General features: G+C 39.3%; 1 protein-coding gene and 1 pseudogene across 1 annotated transcript; one reads left to right on the forward strand and one right to left on the reverse strand.

Annotated features, from left to right (window-relative positions):
• Positions 1-7,126: 7,126 nt before the first annotated feature.
• LOC148852946 (uncharacterized) lies at positions 7,127-7,516 on the reverse strand. The gene has a single exon (XM_088945872.1). The coding sequence runs from the start codon at positions 7,514-7,516 to the stop codon at positions 7,127-7,129; it is 390 nt and encodes a 129-aa protein (XP_088801998.1).
• Positions 7,517-8,726: 1,210 nt separating this feature from the next.
• LOC148852947 (basic form of pathogenesis-related protein 1-like) lies at positions 8,727-10,971 on the forward strand (annotated as a pseudogene).
• The last annotated feature ends 6,264 nt before the right edge of the window (positions 10,972-17,235 follow it).

Genomic DNA, 17,235 nt, shown 5'->3' on the forward strand with positions numbered 1-17,235 from the left:
AAATAGTGCTCATACCTCAACCACTACTCCTAGAAAGGAAGAAGTACCTGCTTTTCCAATCTTTAACCTTGGAGGGAAACTCGACCAACACTTTATAGCCACTATAGAAAGAAAGATAGAAAGAGAAAGGGACACCGGGAACTTTTTTCATGGTACACAGACCAGAGAAGATATCTAGATTCAAAGGGAAACCATAGTGGTGACATGAACAGATCAGCCCTACCAGGGTCCGAACTACATTAGGGTGCAGTTGACCTAAAGACACACCATAGTACCTCAACACCAAAGGAATGAAAGGATGTAAGTGAAATCGGAGGCCGGCAATCAGCACCTCCTCAAAGACATAGATAGCATCTCGGCTATGACTGCAGGGGTACTCATTAGGGCCGGCCTAGATACAATCAAACTTGACAAGGATTTGGTAAAGGTCATATAATTCTACAATGCTCTCCCTAGAAAGCGTAGTTGGACCGAAAACAAACATCGCTAGTTAGACTTCTTCTCTTGTCCCTAGCAGAGAATAAGAGTAGAACTCTCCCTAAGAATCCTCTCCTGAGGAACTTGTCTCTCCATCATGGTTAGATGATCTACTACTTCAAGGATTGTAAGACATCGGAAAGGGTAGGCTACTCGCCAAAAAAATGAATAGAGAGGACTGGCACCGGCGACTGGCAGAACCTCGACATGCGAGCAACACTTCATCTGCAACCTCCTTAGATTAGATACCACCCCAGAAAACTCCAAAAACAATGTAAGTGGGGACCTCAGAGGGGGCCCCATACTTATAATCCACTGGGCAGAAGGCAAATGTCAGAGATACATTGACAATAAATCAACAGTCGAGATGAAGTTGCTGGACACGAGCAATTTCAAATTCAAAAACTTTGCGCGCCTACTGAGCGCACACTTCCATGGAATTTGAAATTTGAAATCCGTTGCAGTCCCTTACAATCTTAGACCGGGTCAAGAGAGTGAGTTGGGCGACCTACAAGCCAGTCGGAAAAATTACCTTCTAAGAACTACTCCCTTCGCCGAGCTAGCGTAGGCTCAGGAGTGGGGGGCAGCTGATGAGGGGTAATTTGGTCCTTCAAATCACATTGCTACACATGGCCGACAGATGACACCTCACGCTGAGTAAGCAAACTAGCTTGGCAAGTTAACCAGAAGCACCTTGCCCAAACTGACCTCCACCTCAGTCGGGCCGTGTTGACAGGTCTCCCAGCCAATAGCGACCTGCCTCAAAGACCGGCCGAGCCATAAGAATCTATGGCAACCTGCAAGGAGAGCTCACTGACTTGTCCCAAAGATACGTTACCAGCTCGAGATCTCTAGAACATTAATGCCACGATAGTTAGACCGTCCGATTCAAATGGATAGCCTATTATGACAACAAAAATAAAAATAAAAAATTGGCCAAAAATCATTGAATGGGTTGGCAGTTTGACCGCCTGGATTAACATGTTGTTGATTGATTCAATGGTTTTTGGCAAAGGACTGGGTTTGGAGTAAAACGAAACTGGTTGTCTGGATGGTTCCCGGGCCGAATGGTCCGTCCGTCCGAATCAACGGCGGTTCGAAAACCATGCCGAAAGGCCCTATTAGAAGAGGGCAATAAAGTTAAAGAAAAGGTCTATATAGGCTATTTAGCTACAAGTGTTCAATGTACTTAAATTAACACTTACTCAAAAGTCGCTTATTTAAAAGCCCGTTTACAAAGGAAAGCACACCCAAAGGCAGCCTAGCTAATTTCTCCAAACCAACTCTATTAAACCAACTCAATCAAACCTTTGGTCATTCCAAATGGGCTTTTAATATGACCGAGTTCATAGTATACCAATGGATTATAAATAGGACAATTTGAATAAATTGATCAACAAAAATAAATCAAGCGGTGCATGTAAGGTATTTTCTCACCTCAGAAAAATCAATTTTATTTTTACCATTTAGAAATTATCACTAGGTGTGCTGAGATCAAATCGGCCCCCACAAGACTGCACCTCACAACGTACATTTCTGTCCATGTGAAATACTAGAAAAATTAAGAATATTATTCTTTTAATGTTCTTCATTTTAATTACATGCAACCAAAACAGGATTAATGCCTTCTTTCTATGAATTGAAGTTTTCTCACTTGATGTCTTTAGATTCATATGTAGTCCATATACATTTGGATGTGAAGATGTATTCATTTTGTGTAAATTGTTACAACAATCTATTATCTTAGGATGTGTTTGGTTTGTTAGACAAATAAAGAGAAACATTTGCTTTTGGCTTTTGTCCCTGGGTGGGAATTATAATTCGAGATTAGCGTGGTGACTTCATAGTGTAGGACCATCCATCTTCACAGTCCGGATGAATTGGAGACAAAATTATACATACCCGGCTGAACTATCTATCACAATTGAATACACCAGTGCTTACTGTGAGCCCATATGAGACCCAGCTTTTTGAACACTGGCGTGTCCAACCGTGATAGGTAATTCAGCCGGATGTATATGTTTTTGTCTCCAGCTAATCTGCCCCTATCTTCATCATTGTTGTAGAAGAAGCAAAGGCCCAAGTAGTGTTTGAAGCTCTGTACTTGGCCAAAGACTCGGGCTTGACTGGTATACAAAGTGGATAATAATTGTGTCATGGGCAACTTTTGGGCCTGATAGTAATATTTAAAAAAAAAAATTAAAAATAAGTTAACTTTTAAAAAATAACATGATAAAATCACTGTTCATCATCTTCTTCTCGCCGCCGCTTCCGCCTATTTCTGCCTGCCTCCGCCTCCGCCACTGGCAATGTGGAGGCAGATGAAATGAACATCGGGAATCGAGAGTATCACACCAATAATCGCCTCTGAGATCATAATTCAGTGACATCCAACAGGAAATATCCAACCAGACGACCATTAAATCTAACTTACAAAACAAGAAATATAACTCTTGAAATCAGAGTAAATTCCATGCCAGTATCAATTTTAAGTAAAGCAAACCTAACGAATAACAGATCGATAGAACTACTGATTGAAAGGGAATGGTACATCAGGATTTGAAACTTCACAGACTTCTTATTCTGAACAGAGTTTAAGCCTTGAACAGATGAAAAAAAAAAAGAAAACTAACGCACCATGGGCAAAAAAAAGCATCATCGGAAGAGTAAACAACAACAGATAAAAAAAGTTGCAGAGAACTGATTGATTCTTTCTAAGAAAATTCTAACAAATATATTAATTCAGAATCGCATAAAATAAGAACAACTAAAAGAAGATAAATAACTTGTTAACCATAGATTAAGTATGTGAAATACGGTAGAGGTGGGTGTGTTAGAAACTTGACTTGAGAAACTTCAGGTTGAAGGAAAAAGTTTTCTTTCTATTCTGTTTCAGCAAACGATTGCAGAGAATATATACAAAGTCTGAGTTCGCTCCCTCTTGCGAGGATCTCGGCTAACCAATAGGTGCACCCCCCCCTCAAGTTCGAGCATGTAAATGGGAAATGCCCAGCATGGCAAGAAGATGTTCGAATTGTTGCCTATCCAGGGACTTTGTAAACATATCAGCAAGTTGCTCAGAAGTCCGGACGTAGGAAGGCCGTATATTCCCATTCTGGATTTCACTGCGGATAAAGTGACAGTCTACTTCAATGTGTTTGGTTCTCTCATGGAAGACCGGATTCGCAGCGATATGCAAGGCTGCTTGATTATCACAGTATAATCGCATAGGGTCAGGATGACCAACTCCTAATGAATGCAATAACCCTTTTAACCATTTCAATTCACATGCAACGGTTTCCATAGACATGTATTCCGCCTCAGCTAATGATCTGGACACTGAAAGTTGCTTCTTTGTCTTCCACGAGATAGGTGCTTGGCCCAATAAAACAAAGTATCCGGTGAGAGAGCGTCATGTCAGTGGACACCCGGCCCAGTCAGAATCACAGTAAGCATACAATCGAAGATCACTGTCAGCTGGAAGGAAAATTCCCTGTCCCGGGTTACCTTTCAAATATCGCACCACACGTAAAGCCGCCTCCCAGTGTTCTTCACGGGGGTTCTGCATAAATTGAGTGAGCACATGCACACAATAGGACAATTCAGGACGGGTAATGGTCAAGTAAATTAATCGACCCACTAGCCTCCTGTAATTCTCCAGTTTTATCATCAGAGGACCATCTGCTTCCGTCGAAGCGTAAACAAAGAGTAATCAGATTGTGACTGGGTAAAGCCATACTGTCTCAAGGCTGTCGTGAATTTAGCAAACCAGCAACGAGGGGCCTACTTCATACCATAAAGCGACTTATGCAGCTTGCACACCTTTCCAGGTAGTCTTGAAGCAAATCCAGGAGGCATCTTCATATACACTTCCTATTGCGGATTCCATGAAGAAACGCATTATGTACATCCATCCAATGTAGTTCCCAGTTTTTAGCCACGACAACTGTAAGGAATGCCCGAACTGTAACCATCTTTGCCATAAGCGCAAATGTTTCATTGTTGTCTATACCTTCAACCTGTTTGTTTATGAATATCACCAAACACGCCTTGTACTGCTCTATTGTGCCATCTGAGTTGTACTTTATTTTGTAGACACATTTACTCCCGAGAGCCTTCTTCCCTAGCGGGAAGTCTTCCACTGTCCAGGTCTATTGTTCTCTAAAGCTTCAATTTCCTTTCTCCTTGCTTCTCTCCAACGAGAGTCATTGACAGCCTCTGAATAACTCTGGGGCTCATGACTAGTTGTGATAGCTGCTAAGAAATAGAGCTGTCGCAAAGAAAATTTATCACAATTCACATAATGTGTTATAGGATAGGGAGTACCTGAGGAGTGAGATTGGCGAGATGAACTGGTAGAAGGGCTCAGACTGTGGTTGGAACACCATGTGGTGTGTATGACGTAGTCCTTGAGACGAGTGGAAGGATGCTTCACTCTATGGCCCCGTCCAAGTTGTTCATTCCCTGCATTCATTACTTCCATAGAACCCCCCCTTACATCATGCTCCCCTTCATTATTTTCACACATGTCGCTTTGCTCTGCCTCTCTTATGACCTCACGAGTATTGTCTCTTTTACTTTCACTATCTTCCTCGTCATTTACTTCAGTCGCCACCTGGTTATAATCAAGATTACCATCATTGTGTCTGCGTTCGACTTGTTTTTCTTCAATAGCATAAGGAAACTCAGTTTCTGAAAACACCACATCCCTAGAGACAAAATATTCATTGTTTTCTAAGTCATAAACTCTCCACCCCTTCTTGCCAAAGGGGTATCCTATAGAGGCACAACGTCTGGCTCTACTAGCAAACTTATCCCTGGTACGATTTAGGCTTTGCGCATAACACAAACACCCAAACATTCGTATATGTTTGTAGCTTGGTTTCTGCCCATACAACATCTCATACGGTGATTTTCCCAAAAGGAGAGTGGAGGGGGTCCTGTTGATCAGATAACCAGCTATCATAACACACTCTCCCCAAAACTCAATAGGGAGATTAGCCTGAAATCTAAGGGCTCTGGCAACATTCAGTATATGTCTATGCTTTCTCTCGACACGTCCATTCTGTTGCGGTGTTTCAACACATGTGGTCTGATGTATTATACCTTACTCAAAAAAATATTCCTTCAAACAAGTAAATTCAGTACCATTATCGCTTCTAACTATCTTCACCAATTTGTCATATTGGCGTTTAACCATTGTGAAGAAGTTCCGCAGCGTTTTTTCCACTTCACTTTTGTCATTAAGTAGAAAAATCCAAACGGCTTGCGAGAAATCATCAACAATAGTCAAAAAGTACGAGGCACCACAAGCCGCCCGTACAGAGTACGGACCCCATAAATCACAATGAATCAAATCAAAAGTCCCTTTAGCATTATTTTCAGTAGATTCAAATGTACCTCTTGTCTGTTTGGCTTTTGAACAAACACCACAAATCCTATTTTCGCTACCACATCTAATGTTCAAATCAGGAAGAAGTTTAATTACTTTCTCGGAGGGATGACCCATTCTCTTGTGCCATAACTCGTATGAAGCTTCGACCTTTGTTTTGTGAACCTTGCTTGAGTATGCACCTTTGAAGCAGTAGAGCCCTCCGCGTAATTCACCAGCACCAATCACCATCCTCAAAGTGCGGTCCTGTATAACACAAAACTTATTAGTGAATTGGATATTACAATTTGACTCCTCTAATAATTGCGATACAGATATCAGGTTACAATTCAAATGAGGAACATAAAGCACATTAGTAAGTTTCATGTATTTATTTAAAATGATGGTCCCTTTCTTTATTGCCATGACATGCTTTCCATCGGGCAATCCAACCTGACAACCAGTCATGGTCTCGGCATCATGCAAGTGACTCAAGTTCCCGATCCTATGGTGTGAAGCTCCTGTATCAATTATCCAATTCATACCTGTCAACTTCTCATTTGTTCTGGGTTTGCAAGAATTCAATTAATTAAGAAAAGTGGACCACTGTTCATTAGTCAATCCACCGAATGTTGTACGATCTCCCTCGGTCACGTGAATTGATTCAGAGGTTTGCCCTACCGCTTGTGCAGCATTTGCTCTCTGTACACTTTCATGTCCATGACCAGTTTTGCCTTGTGTTCCTCGGCCTCGAGCTTTCCCACTTCCAGTAGATATCGGCCGGTCCCCCCACCATTCTGGGTAGCCGATTAGTTGAAAGCAACTCTCAGCCTCATGTCCTGTTCGTCTGTAGTTTGTACGCACTCCAGATTTCTCTTTTGTGCTGTGTCCCGTTCTCTTTGTGCCACCTTTTGCTTGCGCAGCAAAGCTCATCGCCTCTCTTTTTTCTTCTTTGCCGCAGGTCACGGTTCTCAGCCGCTACTCTTGTATCACCATGGCATAGGCTTTGTTCAAGTTTGGCAGCAGATCGGTGCCCAGAATATTGGAACGCACTGTTCCATATACTGTGTCATCCAAGCCCATTAGAAACTGATGGACTCTTTCTTCTTCCCGTCTCTTCTCCAGCTTTGCAGCAATGTTGCAGTTGCAGCCCGCACAGACGCATGTTGGAATTTGCTCGTAATTAGCAAGTTCTTCCCAAATTTGTTTTAGTTTTCCATAATATGTCATGATTGGGAGACCGACTTGCTTGCTGTTTGCGAGATTTGCCTTGAGTTGCTAAATTCTTGGCCCATTGCCTACTGAAAACCGTTCTTTGATGTCATCTGATAGATCCTTCACGGCCTCCATATACGTGATCGTAGAACGCAGGCTCGGTTCTATCGTGTTGAGGATCCATGAAACCAGCATCGAGTTTATAGTCCACCAGTCTTCCAATTCCGGTGAATCATCTGTGGGCTGAGATGTAGTCCCATCGAAAAATCTGATCTTCTTCTTGGCTCGGAGCGCCATCCGCATTGCTCGAGCCCATTCTTCATAGTTATCTCCTTTTAATTGAACTTGGGTAATTATATTACCCGGGTTGTCATTAGTAGTCAAGTAGTATGGTGAGACTACCTTTCTGCTTCCGCCCTCACCTTCATTTCGCTTCTCTCTTCCATCTGCCATGATCGATCAGTCAAAGCAAGGTTTCATCTTGGTTTCAGCGAAGAACAGATACCAGTTTCAACAAATGGAAGTAAAGAGAGTTCTACACAATCCTCAGAGATCTGCTCCAAAAGAACAAGGATCAGGAATGATCGAATATCGCAAATACCAGCTTTGGAAGTAAAGAGGGATCTGCAAAAATCCTCAGAGATCTGCTCCACGAATAGAGATCAGGAATGATCAAAATTTGCAAACTCAAAATGTTGTGCGACAGTCGAATGTTCCTGGCTCTGATACCATGAGAAACTTCAGGTTGAAGGAAAAGATTTTCTTTCTATTCTATTTCAGCAAACGATTGTAGAGAATATATACAAAGTCTGAGTTTGCTCCCTCTTGCGAGGATCTCGGCTAACCAATAGGTACAAACTCCTAAAAGAATAATGAAAACAAAAACCAAAACCAACTAAAACATAAGAGATAAGACTCATACAGAAGATAAGGCTACGCTAAGATAAGGCTTAATATGACTGAAGTTGGTTCGGCAGGGAGCTTCTTCACTGGCTCCGAGAGCCAGCCCAATGCCTATAACTTCATGGCAAAAAAAAAAGAAACTATAACTCCATGGCAAAAAAAAAAAAGAAACTATAACTCCATGGCAACAAACTAGGATGGCAAGAAAATCAATTTGGACCGATTGGACGGACCAACAAGACATATTGCATTGGACCTAGTCCATCCGTAACAAATTTATATTGAACTAGGTTAGATTAAGCCAATATCTGGTCCATCGATACAAGATAAGAATATATGTGTCAATGGACCGGGTTTGGGTCGAAAGCAATCTAAATCAAAATGAATTTGAACAGATTGGATGGTCCAAACATTGAATTAGACCGGTCCAAATTGGTCCAAAACATTCATTACTTGGATTGGATTGGACCTGCTCCATTTATAATGGACTCACATTGAACCAAATCGGATTGGGCCAAATGCAGTCCAATTGACACCCCTAGTGTATAGAATGTGGGTTGTTTATAGCTCTACAGTGGAAATCAGAAACCTGCATTGAACCTGTACCTAGTTTTTCGTAAATTTAAGGGAGTTTATAGATAATTCATTGACTCAAAGACCTTGATGAGTATTATGACGTCCTGTAACTCTGCATTGTAACTCTACTCTACACTTATATTTTCTCATCAACGATTTCTACCGTAGTTTGTGAGTATTGAAAATGGTGTTGTGTAGGGCTAAATCGTCCCTCTTCATTCTGATGGTTGGCCTAGCCTTGCTCCATGTCTCTGAAGCTCAAGACTCTCCACAGGACTACATAAATGCCCACAACGAAGCTCGTCGAGCAGTGGGGGTTGACCCACTCAGAGATACGCCAATCAGAGGATTGGCGACTGTGCCATGAAGCACTCCAATGGACCCTATGGCGAGAACCTCGCCACTGCTATGCCTAACTTGTCGGGGACCAATGCTGTGAAGTGTGGGTAAGCGAAAAACAGTTCTACGACTACAACTCCAACTCTTGTGCTGCCGGAAAAGTTTGAAGAGATAGGAAATCCATCACATGGACGCCCAAAGATTGCGGAATAAGGGGGCGAATTTCAAAAAAAAATTTCTCTCCCTTCAACTAGGAATCGAATTTCCTATTTAGAAAATCATATTTTTAAGGATCATTCTTGAACCATAAACTGAACCAGATCTGAACCAGAAGGAGTAGAGAAAGATAAAACCCGATACAAAGAAGTAGTATCTCCCAATGGAGGTGTTCACACCCAAGGAAGGATCCAAAATCTGCTCCCACTAAAGATGGCGCAGTGCTGGGTGGAGCAGAATCAGTAGTGTTCTTCCAAAAGAACTTGACCCTTCTCAAGAATCACCTGGACAGCTTGTGAATACAACTCCCACCAATCTTTTCTCCAAAAGATTGGAATCAAGATCCAATCTTAATTTCTCCCAAGAACTGGAGATCGAACTGCTAAAGGCGGCGGCTACAGGAAGGAGGCGGCAAGAGAGTATTTGTAGGGTGCAGATTCTCTCTTCTGTGAATTCAGCTCTGAAGACAAGACTATTTGTTGCTTGCTTGTGATGGATGTCTAAAGGCTGCCGCCCCCTCTTCCTTTTATAGACTTAAAGGGATCAGCTCCTAATCCCATTAGGAGTTGCTAACCCAAATCATATCTGGATTAGAAGTCCTTTTAAGATAAGGGATAACCCTTATCTTATCTACAGATTAGATCAGCCATCTCCTAATCTAATTAGGAAGTTTCCAAATCTAAATCTCATTTAGATCTTGGACTCTCTAAGTGGATTGGGTGTGGGCCTAATCTTATCAGCTGATCCATCTCAGAATTTGCCTCTTAAGTGACTAATCAAATTAGCCCAGTTCGAAATGAGCTTAAGGCCCATTTATGGTTATGTATTCATTTAGCCTTCCAAACTGCTGCCCAGTTGGGCTTCCTTGTATGGCGTGGGACCCAAACATTGATCTACACATCAGCCACATTGGTTGAGCCCAGCCTTTGTTACAAGGCCTGGCCGAATACACTATTATGGATAGTGCACCCCCTGAAACCCATCAGATGGGCTCTATGGGCCCAACACTTACCCTAAGTGGTCCCTGGGCCAAGCCACCTTGTAACACCCAGGGACTGTGGGCAGATGCAAGATTAGCCCATCAGGTATTATCCTCAATGGTCTTACACTTAACCTCTCAGCCCATAATGATCATACACTGCCCGACAAGAGAGGACCTCACTCTCGGCTGCAAGGAATAGTGTTCCACTCTCTCTTCTATGGATCCTGGGAATTAAAACCTTTTTGAAAATCATTTCGAAACCATAATATATATACTTTTATATCTCATATAAAATATATTTTGCAAAAACAAATCTCAACGGTTGAAATCGGCTGCCGGTAGTCTTGGTTTCCATCAGTGAGAGTGCATCCCCGATCATTACCTTTGTCCGACAAAGGGGCTGATCCTGTCACTATGATCACCCACTCGGGTGTAACTTTTCAGTTTTGCCCATCAATCTCCAAGGTCCAGGGCAATACTGGAAATCTGGTCAAATTCAATGATTCAATTAATCCTACACTGTATGTGCCAAGGGTCTCACCTCGGTAGTTGAGACAAGCCACCCAACCGACCCACTGGCTGTGAATATTCTAAACTAACACGAGTCTCATTAAGTGTCCAGTTTAAGAGTATTACAGAGAAACATACCAAGGGAACATCAATCAAATATGCACTTTTATTCATTTACAATAAACTCATAAAGTACATCATTTTTTATTGAAGCTAAGGGCATATAAAACTGTCTAACAAAGTTTGCGGCCACTACACTATGGTGGTCTGGAGAAGCTCAGTTCATCTTGGGTGTGCTAAGGTTCACTGCAACAATGGCTGGGACTTTGTCATTTGCAACTATGCTCCTCGAGCCAACTATGTAGGGCAGCGTCCTTACTAGTCTTTACCTGCACATCCAAAATAAAATGGAGGTCTAGATATGTAGCTTCCATCATAATAAATTACAAATGATGATCAGATTAGATGGAAGGAGAGGGATTTTAGAGAAGATCTTCTGTATCAATATACTTAAAATGAAGGAAATATGAATGACTTTCTGATCATAATTGCTTGCACATAAATTGACTATGGATGGAAATATTATTTTCTAAAAGTTCATATTTCTCAACTATTCAGGTTTGTTCTGAACTGAGGGGAGGTGAAGTATGAACTACCAGAAATATTAGGAATTTAATGTTTCTTCTTCATTTTAATTAAATGCAATTACCAAAACCGGTTTGATATCTTGTTTCTATTGAAATTCTATCAATTGATGTATTTTGATTCATGAGTAATCCATATACATTGTTTGGATGTGAAGCTGTATTAGTTTTGTTTGATTGGTCATTACAAAAATCTGTCCTTCTAGTCTGTACGGTGTTTGGTTTGATAGAAATTAAATAAGAGAGAAACATCGGATTCTGGCTTCTGGGGTGAGAATTATCATTCGAAATTGGCCTGGTGAATTTATAGTGGAGAGAACCATCCATCTTCATCTCTGTTCTGCATAAGAATCAGACCCAAGCAGTGTCTGAAGCTTCTGTTGGAGGGTTCTAACTAAACACTTCCTTGGAGATTAGCCCATCCAGAGATTTAATTCAATTGGGTTGCTTATAGATTAATTAATGAAACCTTAAACCCTAAATTGATTACCACCCCATCCAGTATTCTCAATTTTTCGAAAAACCATGGAGACGTGGCCTTATCAACTATGAAAGTAAAACCCATCCTAGCTACCAGAGTAGAAGGATGAAATATTTTGACTGCTCAACAAACCCCAAACTTATAATTATCTAAGTGGGTTTTCACTCATTTATGGCATTGTTTTCTAAATTTTCTATGGTTTTCAAAACAGGACCGGACCAGATGGTCGGACTTGGAAACCCGGGAACCGGTCAATTCCGTTTTACATCAGAATCATTATTTCCCAAAAACCGTTGATTTGGTCAGCAAATCACTGACCTGGGTGGTCGACCTGTTTGAACCGTTCAACGGTTTGGCCAGTTTTTATTTATTTTTTATTTTTGTCAGAATGGGCCATCCGTTCGATTTAAACAGTCGGACCATTCGAACCGAAAACTGGACCCCTGACCAGTTTGTTGTCCGATTCAATTTTAGAAACCTTGAAATTTTCTGAATTTCTATTTTCATAATTAGGGTCCAACCTTAATTAGCAGTTGAGATATGGTTGGCGTTCATAAGCAGTTTTCTTGAAAATAATCCTACTTCCTCTAGAATTACAGGGATAGAATGAACAGGTTAGTCTACACCTTCTAGATTGACAACATCTTCTCCGGTGGCGCTTCATTCCTCTTGACATAGTCTTTGTGTTTGTCGATTTGAGCTTTTCTAGTCCAAGTCAAAGTTGTCCACTTAAGAAAATTTCCACTGTACATGGACCATTAGGATGTTATCTAATGTAACTTTTTTGGTCATTTACTCGAACACCCATTTTACAGATTTACTTAAACCTACCTATAGTTTGCACTTTAGTAAAACGCTCTTTACAGTTTGCAATCTATTTATTTAATCAACTTTTCATTAAAATTATTTATTTTTCCATATGAAAATAGTAACATGATCAGCTAAACTAAGTGGAATATGTTTAAGGGCATGGAATCATGGTTGTTTATTCCAAAAATACCGCTAAACTAAGTGAAAAATATTCAAAAGCATAGACCCATGGTTGTTTGTTCCAAAATTACCCCTAACACTTTTTTGTATAGAAAACAAAATTGACACATAAGAGAAAAATAGTGGTTGTTTGTGTTTGAATGGCTGTTAGTGTTAAAACTGTCAGTTTCCACTTTCATCTAATGGAAGGTCGATTAAGTAAATTGATTACAAATTATAAGGGATGTTTTAGTAAAATACAAACTATAGGATAAGTTTTAGTAAATTCATAAAACTATGGGGGGTTTTAATAAATGACCCTTCTTTTCTTGTTATAAGTTCTAAAAGCAAAACAAAATCAGTTGGCTTGAAAACAAATTGATTCTTAAAATAAAAAACATAGAAAACAAAATTGATTTGCAAATCTGAAATCCAAAATATGTTTTTGAATGTTTGTAAAACAGGATTCAATTGTATTACAAGAAAGACATGATATCCGGAAAACTTATAATCATCAATCAATGATATTACAAATGTGGTAACCAATCAAATGCTTATTTATAAAATTCAGATGGGAGGGGATTTGGTTAGTCAAAGTCCTTTTGGTATCATGTTTTTCCTAAAATTTGTTCTTTTTTAAACATCATTTTAAATCAAAACTGTCTTTTACTTCTCAAAGCAAAAACTCAGTTAAGAACATGTTTTTGTTTTTGACTGATGTAGCAATTTCAAAACATGTTTGGACATGGTTATCTTATTCTAATTGTAGCTAAATCTGGAGAGTTTGGGTTATCATGTTTTGAGCATTAGGACCCATCATGTGATGTGAAGGATCTACCCAGTTAATCTTTTAATCAAAAATCAAATTTCAAATCATCATTGATCTGAACGGCTAACCATTGATTCAGAAATCAGGGCAGCTTTCAGGTGTTGGCTAGGATCTTGTCGTATTGATTATCAGTGTTTTAAAACCCTGACCGGAGATTGAATCGTTCTCCCCTCGGGATTAATGGATCAGCGGTTAAATTTTCATGGCTCAAAAATACAGGAACACAGGAATTACCAGATGAAAAGGTCAATGGTTCATCCACCTGGGTCGATGGGTCATTCATCTGCTTTTTGTAAAATAGCAGGTTCTAGAGGGTTTTATCATTTGGGTTCTAATGGGTATTTTTCAATTTCGTCTAATTTCTTGCGTAGTGATGGGTTTGGGGGTATGGTCATGAAAAAGAAGCCCAAGGTGGTGGCTTCTTTGGGTTTGGTTAACGGTGCTTCAAGGGTGGTGATAATGACGATCACTTCCTAGCAATGATAACTCCGTCTTCTCCGGCGATGGCGATGGAGTGAAAATAGAGACAGAGAGAGAGAGAGAGCGCTACGAACTGATTTAAAATTTGGGAAATTTAAGGTGATTTAGATTAACGACGATTACTTTCGGACAGTTATTCCATGCAAAGAGAAAGAAGTTGTCGGAGGTCACTAGGAAGTAAAGATCCTCACCTGGAGGAACGACTGGAAACAAATTAATTGTTGAGCAACAATTTGAATCTCTCAGTCCAATTCTGCGATTTCATCGTCTTGCTTTCTTTAATTGTTGAGCAACAAATTAATGATGATTTCTTATGTGTTTGTTAACGAAAATAGAGAAATAATATGTCAACGTCAAGTAGAAGATAATAAACAGTGTTTCTTTGAAAAGGTATAATTTTGATATTTTCAAAAATTTTAAGCTGTACATATCATTATGTGATTAGATAATTAGCGATCAATTAACGATATAGACCAACTTAACACTTTTTGAAAGTTTAAATACTATAATTTAAAAATCTAAACACTAACTTAACACTATCACCAAAGTTTTGAGTATTAAAGTAAAATTTTCCCTTAATTATATATAATGATTGATGCAATACACATGCTCCACACAATGCACCCACCAAAAGTTTCAGATATAATATTTTTAGGGATTTTTACGGTTCAGTTCACCTCCGAATTTCATTTATTTACCATGCATCCACTCCAGCAATAATTAGGCATCTTTCCCTCTTGACACTGATACAAACTGTTTGATGAATTGACCAATCAACTTACATAGAATCCATCACGTTGATATAACTAGTCAGGATGACCTGCATTTGCAAGTGGTCAATTTATTTATTTTTGAGATAAATAGACTGTTCTCTCCCTTAGAAACAGCCATTTCTAAATTTATTAATACCTCCTATAACCCTCATCCTGCCTATAGATCTAACATCAATTAACGGTAAAGATTCAGTCCAACCTTAAAAATCTTAATTCACACCTGTGGAGGAAGAAGCATGTCAGAGGCCTCGAGTGTTATCCCAAGGCGGATGACCCAGCAAGGGCATAGTAAAGGAATCAAATGAAGCCTGAATAGAATATCTCAAACAAAGTCATCAGAAAGTTAGAGAGCTTAGAGCAATAAATGCCAAGATGCCTTACCTCATAGTGATGCCACCTATTTATAGCTGAACTTGCCTGGAGTTAGTTACGAGCGAACGGCCAGGATGCGATCTACCTTGTGCCATGTATCGCCATCCCGAGTCTGCCATGTGCATCCACGCCCTTGGGCCTGCCATGTATGCCTACATCAATAACTAAAAAAGTTGATTTTGTTTTAAAAGCCAATATCTTATTGGTTCCAAAAACATGTCTTTTTCTTTTTAAACAAAATCAACTTGTTTTCCTTTTCCAAAACAAGAGCAGAATTCAAACACATTTTTTAATTTGCATGTTTTTTTTTTTTGGTTAATGTAACGATTTCAAAAACAAATTAAAACAAAACTATTCATGTTGTAAAACGCCCCCTATGATTATCACAACATGATTATATATCTTCTTTGAAGAGTCCTTCGGCCTGAAAATTTATCCAGTGCTAATATGCTAGGATGATAATTATGATAAAATAAAATATTTATCTGAGGTGAAGCGTAGAAATTTTGCCCAGTTGCAAAATTGCAATATAAATCAAGTTTTCTTAGGTTCTTCGTTCAAGGTTGAAAATTTTACTGAGAATTTCTGCCAAAATTGATGAAATCCACCGGCAAGAGAGATTTGTAGCCACCAGAGTAGTAGGAATCTCTACTGCGTGTTGTGGATCTTTGGAATCATTTTTAAGTTAAATACAACAGTGGATCCTTGAGAAGTGAGAAATAAGGGTTTACGCTGAGAAAACAAATTAAAAGAAGAAAGACCATAAAATTTTATTCTTTTAATTTTTAAAAAACTTATAATGAAAGAGAAGGGTTAAATCGCTTAAACCTACCCTGCGAGCTTTCTAAAAAGGTCTTAAACCTTCCCTCAACTTTGACCTGCCAGTACGTAGACGTTCTCCCACTTTTGGGGATAAAGAGACTTACAGACCCTTTTAAATGGACAAAGATATTAAATGTCCTTTGCCCATACTAATTCCTCTGTAGATTTTTCTTAATCTTAACTTTACCCTTAAATTGTTAAAGATTTAAGGGTGTTTTTTGGTTAAAAGTTTAAGGGTATTTCAGTCATCAAACATTTGATGATTTTATATAGGGTAAAATTGGCATTATAATATGTTTAAAATTCATGACATCAGCGGCTGCTGTTAGACTTCTAACAATAGAGTAACAAAAGGGGTGTATAAGTCCCTTTATCCCAAAAAGTCAGAAGAAGTTTAAGGGCATGTCAAAGTTAAGGGTAGATCTATTCACGGGTCAAGCTGAGCTGGGTTTGGGCCGGGCTTTGCCTTTATATTAACAGAATATGCTCAGGCCCAAGCCCGAGCCCAACCCTCATATATAGCTCAAAGCCCAACCAGAGTTTGGAAAAAAAAAGATATCTTTTCTTTTTTATTCAATTAAAAACTATTTTAATATATATATATATATTAAAAGATCTCATTATTACTTGAAAAAGAGAAAAAAAATAAAGAAAAAATATTATATGTATTTTTTATTATATAATACATTATTAACTTAGGCTCGGACCGGGCTTTTATAAGAAAGCCTGAGCCCAACTTGAAAAAATGCCAGACCCAATATTTTAGGCCCAAGCCCAAACCTGTGGGCTTGAAATCTTGTCCAAGCCCAACTTAGATAGAGTCGGCCCAGCCTAGTCCGGCAGGCTATCCAACCCATGAACAGGTCTAATTAAAGAGAAGTTTAAGACCTTTCCAAAAAACCCATGGAAGGTTTAAGGATTTACCTTAAACCCCACCTCCAATTAAAGGGTGACCCCATGACCTAGCTCTTATTTGACATCCTATATATATGGCAGTTTAAAGATATATGGTGCATCATATACTGGGATATATTCCATCAAATATAAACCCCACCTCCAATCATCAAAGAAAACATTTAACTTTTTATAAATATGACCATTAAATGAGAATTACTATAGTTGGGTGATGTCACATTGAATATAAATATTTCATTTAGACAATTTAGGTAGCAATGCCAATACCAAACACAATACTATTCAAAACACCTGTTCAATGCCTTACTTGACATAAGTATTAACCAAATAAGTTTCATATAAAAATGCTTGTCATGAAATG

The sequence above is a fragment of the Nelumbo lutea genome, chromosome 5 (assembly GCF_056320005.1).
Source record: "Nelumbo lutea isolate HS-2025 chromosome 5, American lotus-T2T, whole genome shotgun sequence".
NCBI classification, from domain to species: Eukaryota; Viridiplantae; Streptophyta; class Magnoliopsida; order Proteales; family Nelumbonaceae; genus Nelumbo; species Nelumbo lutea.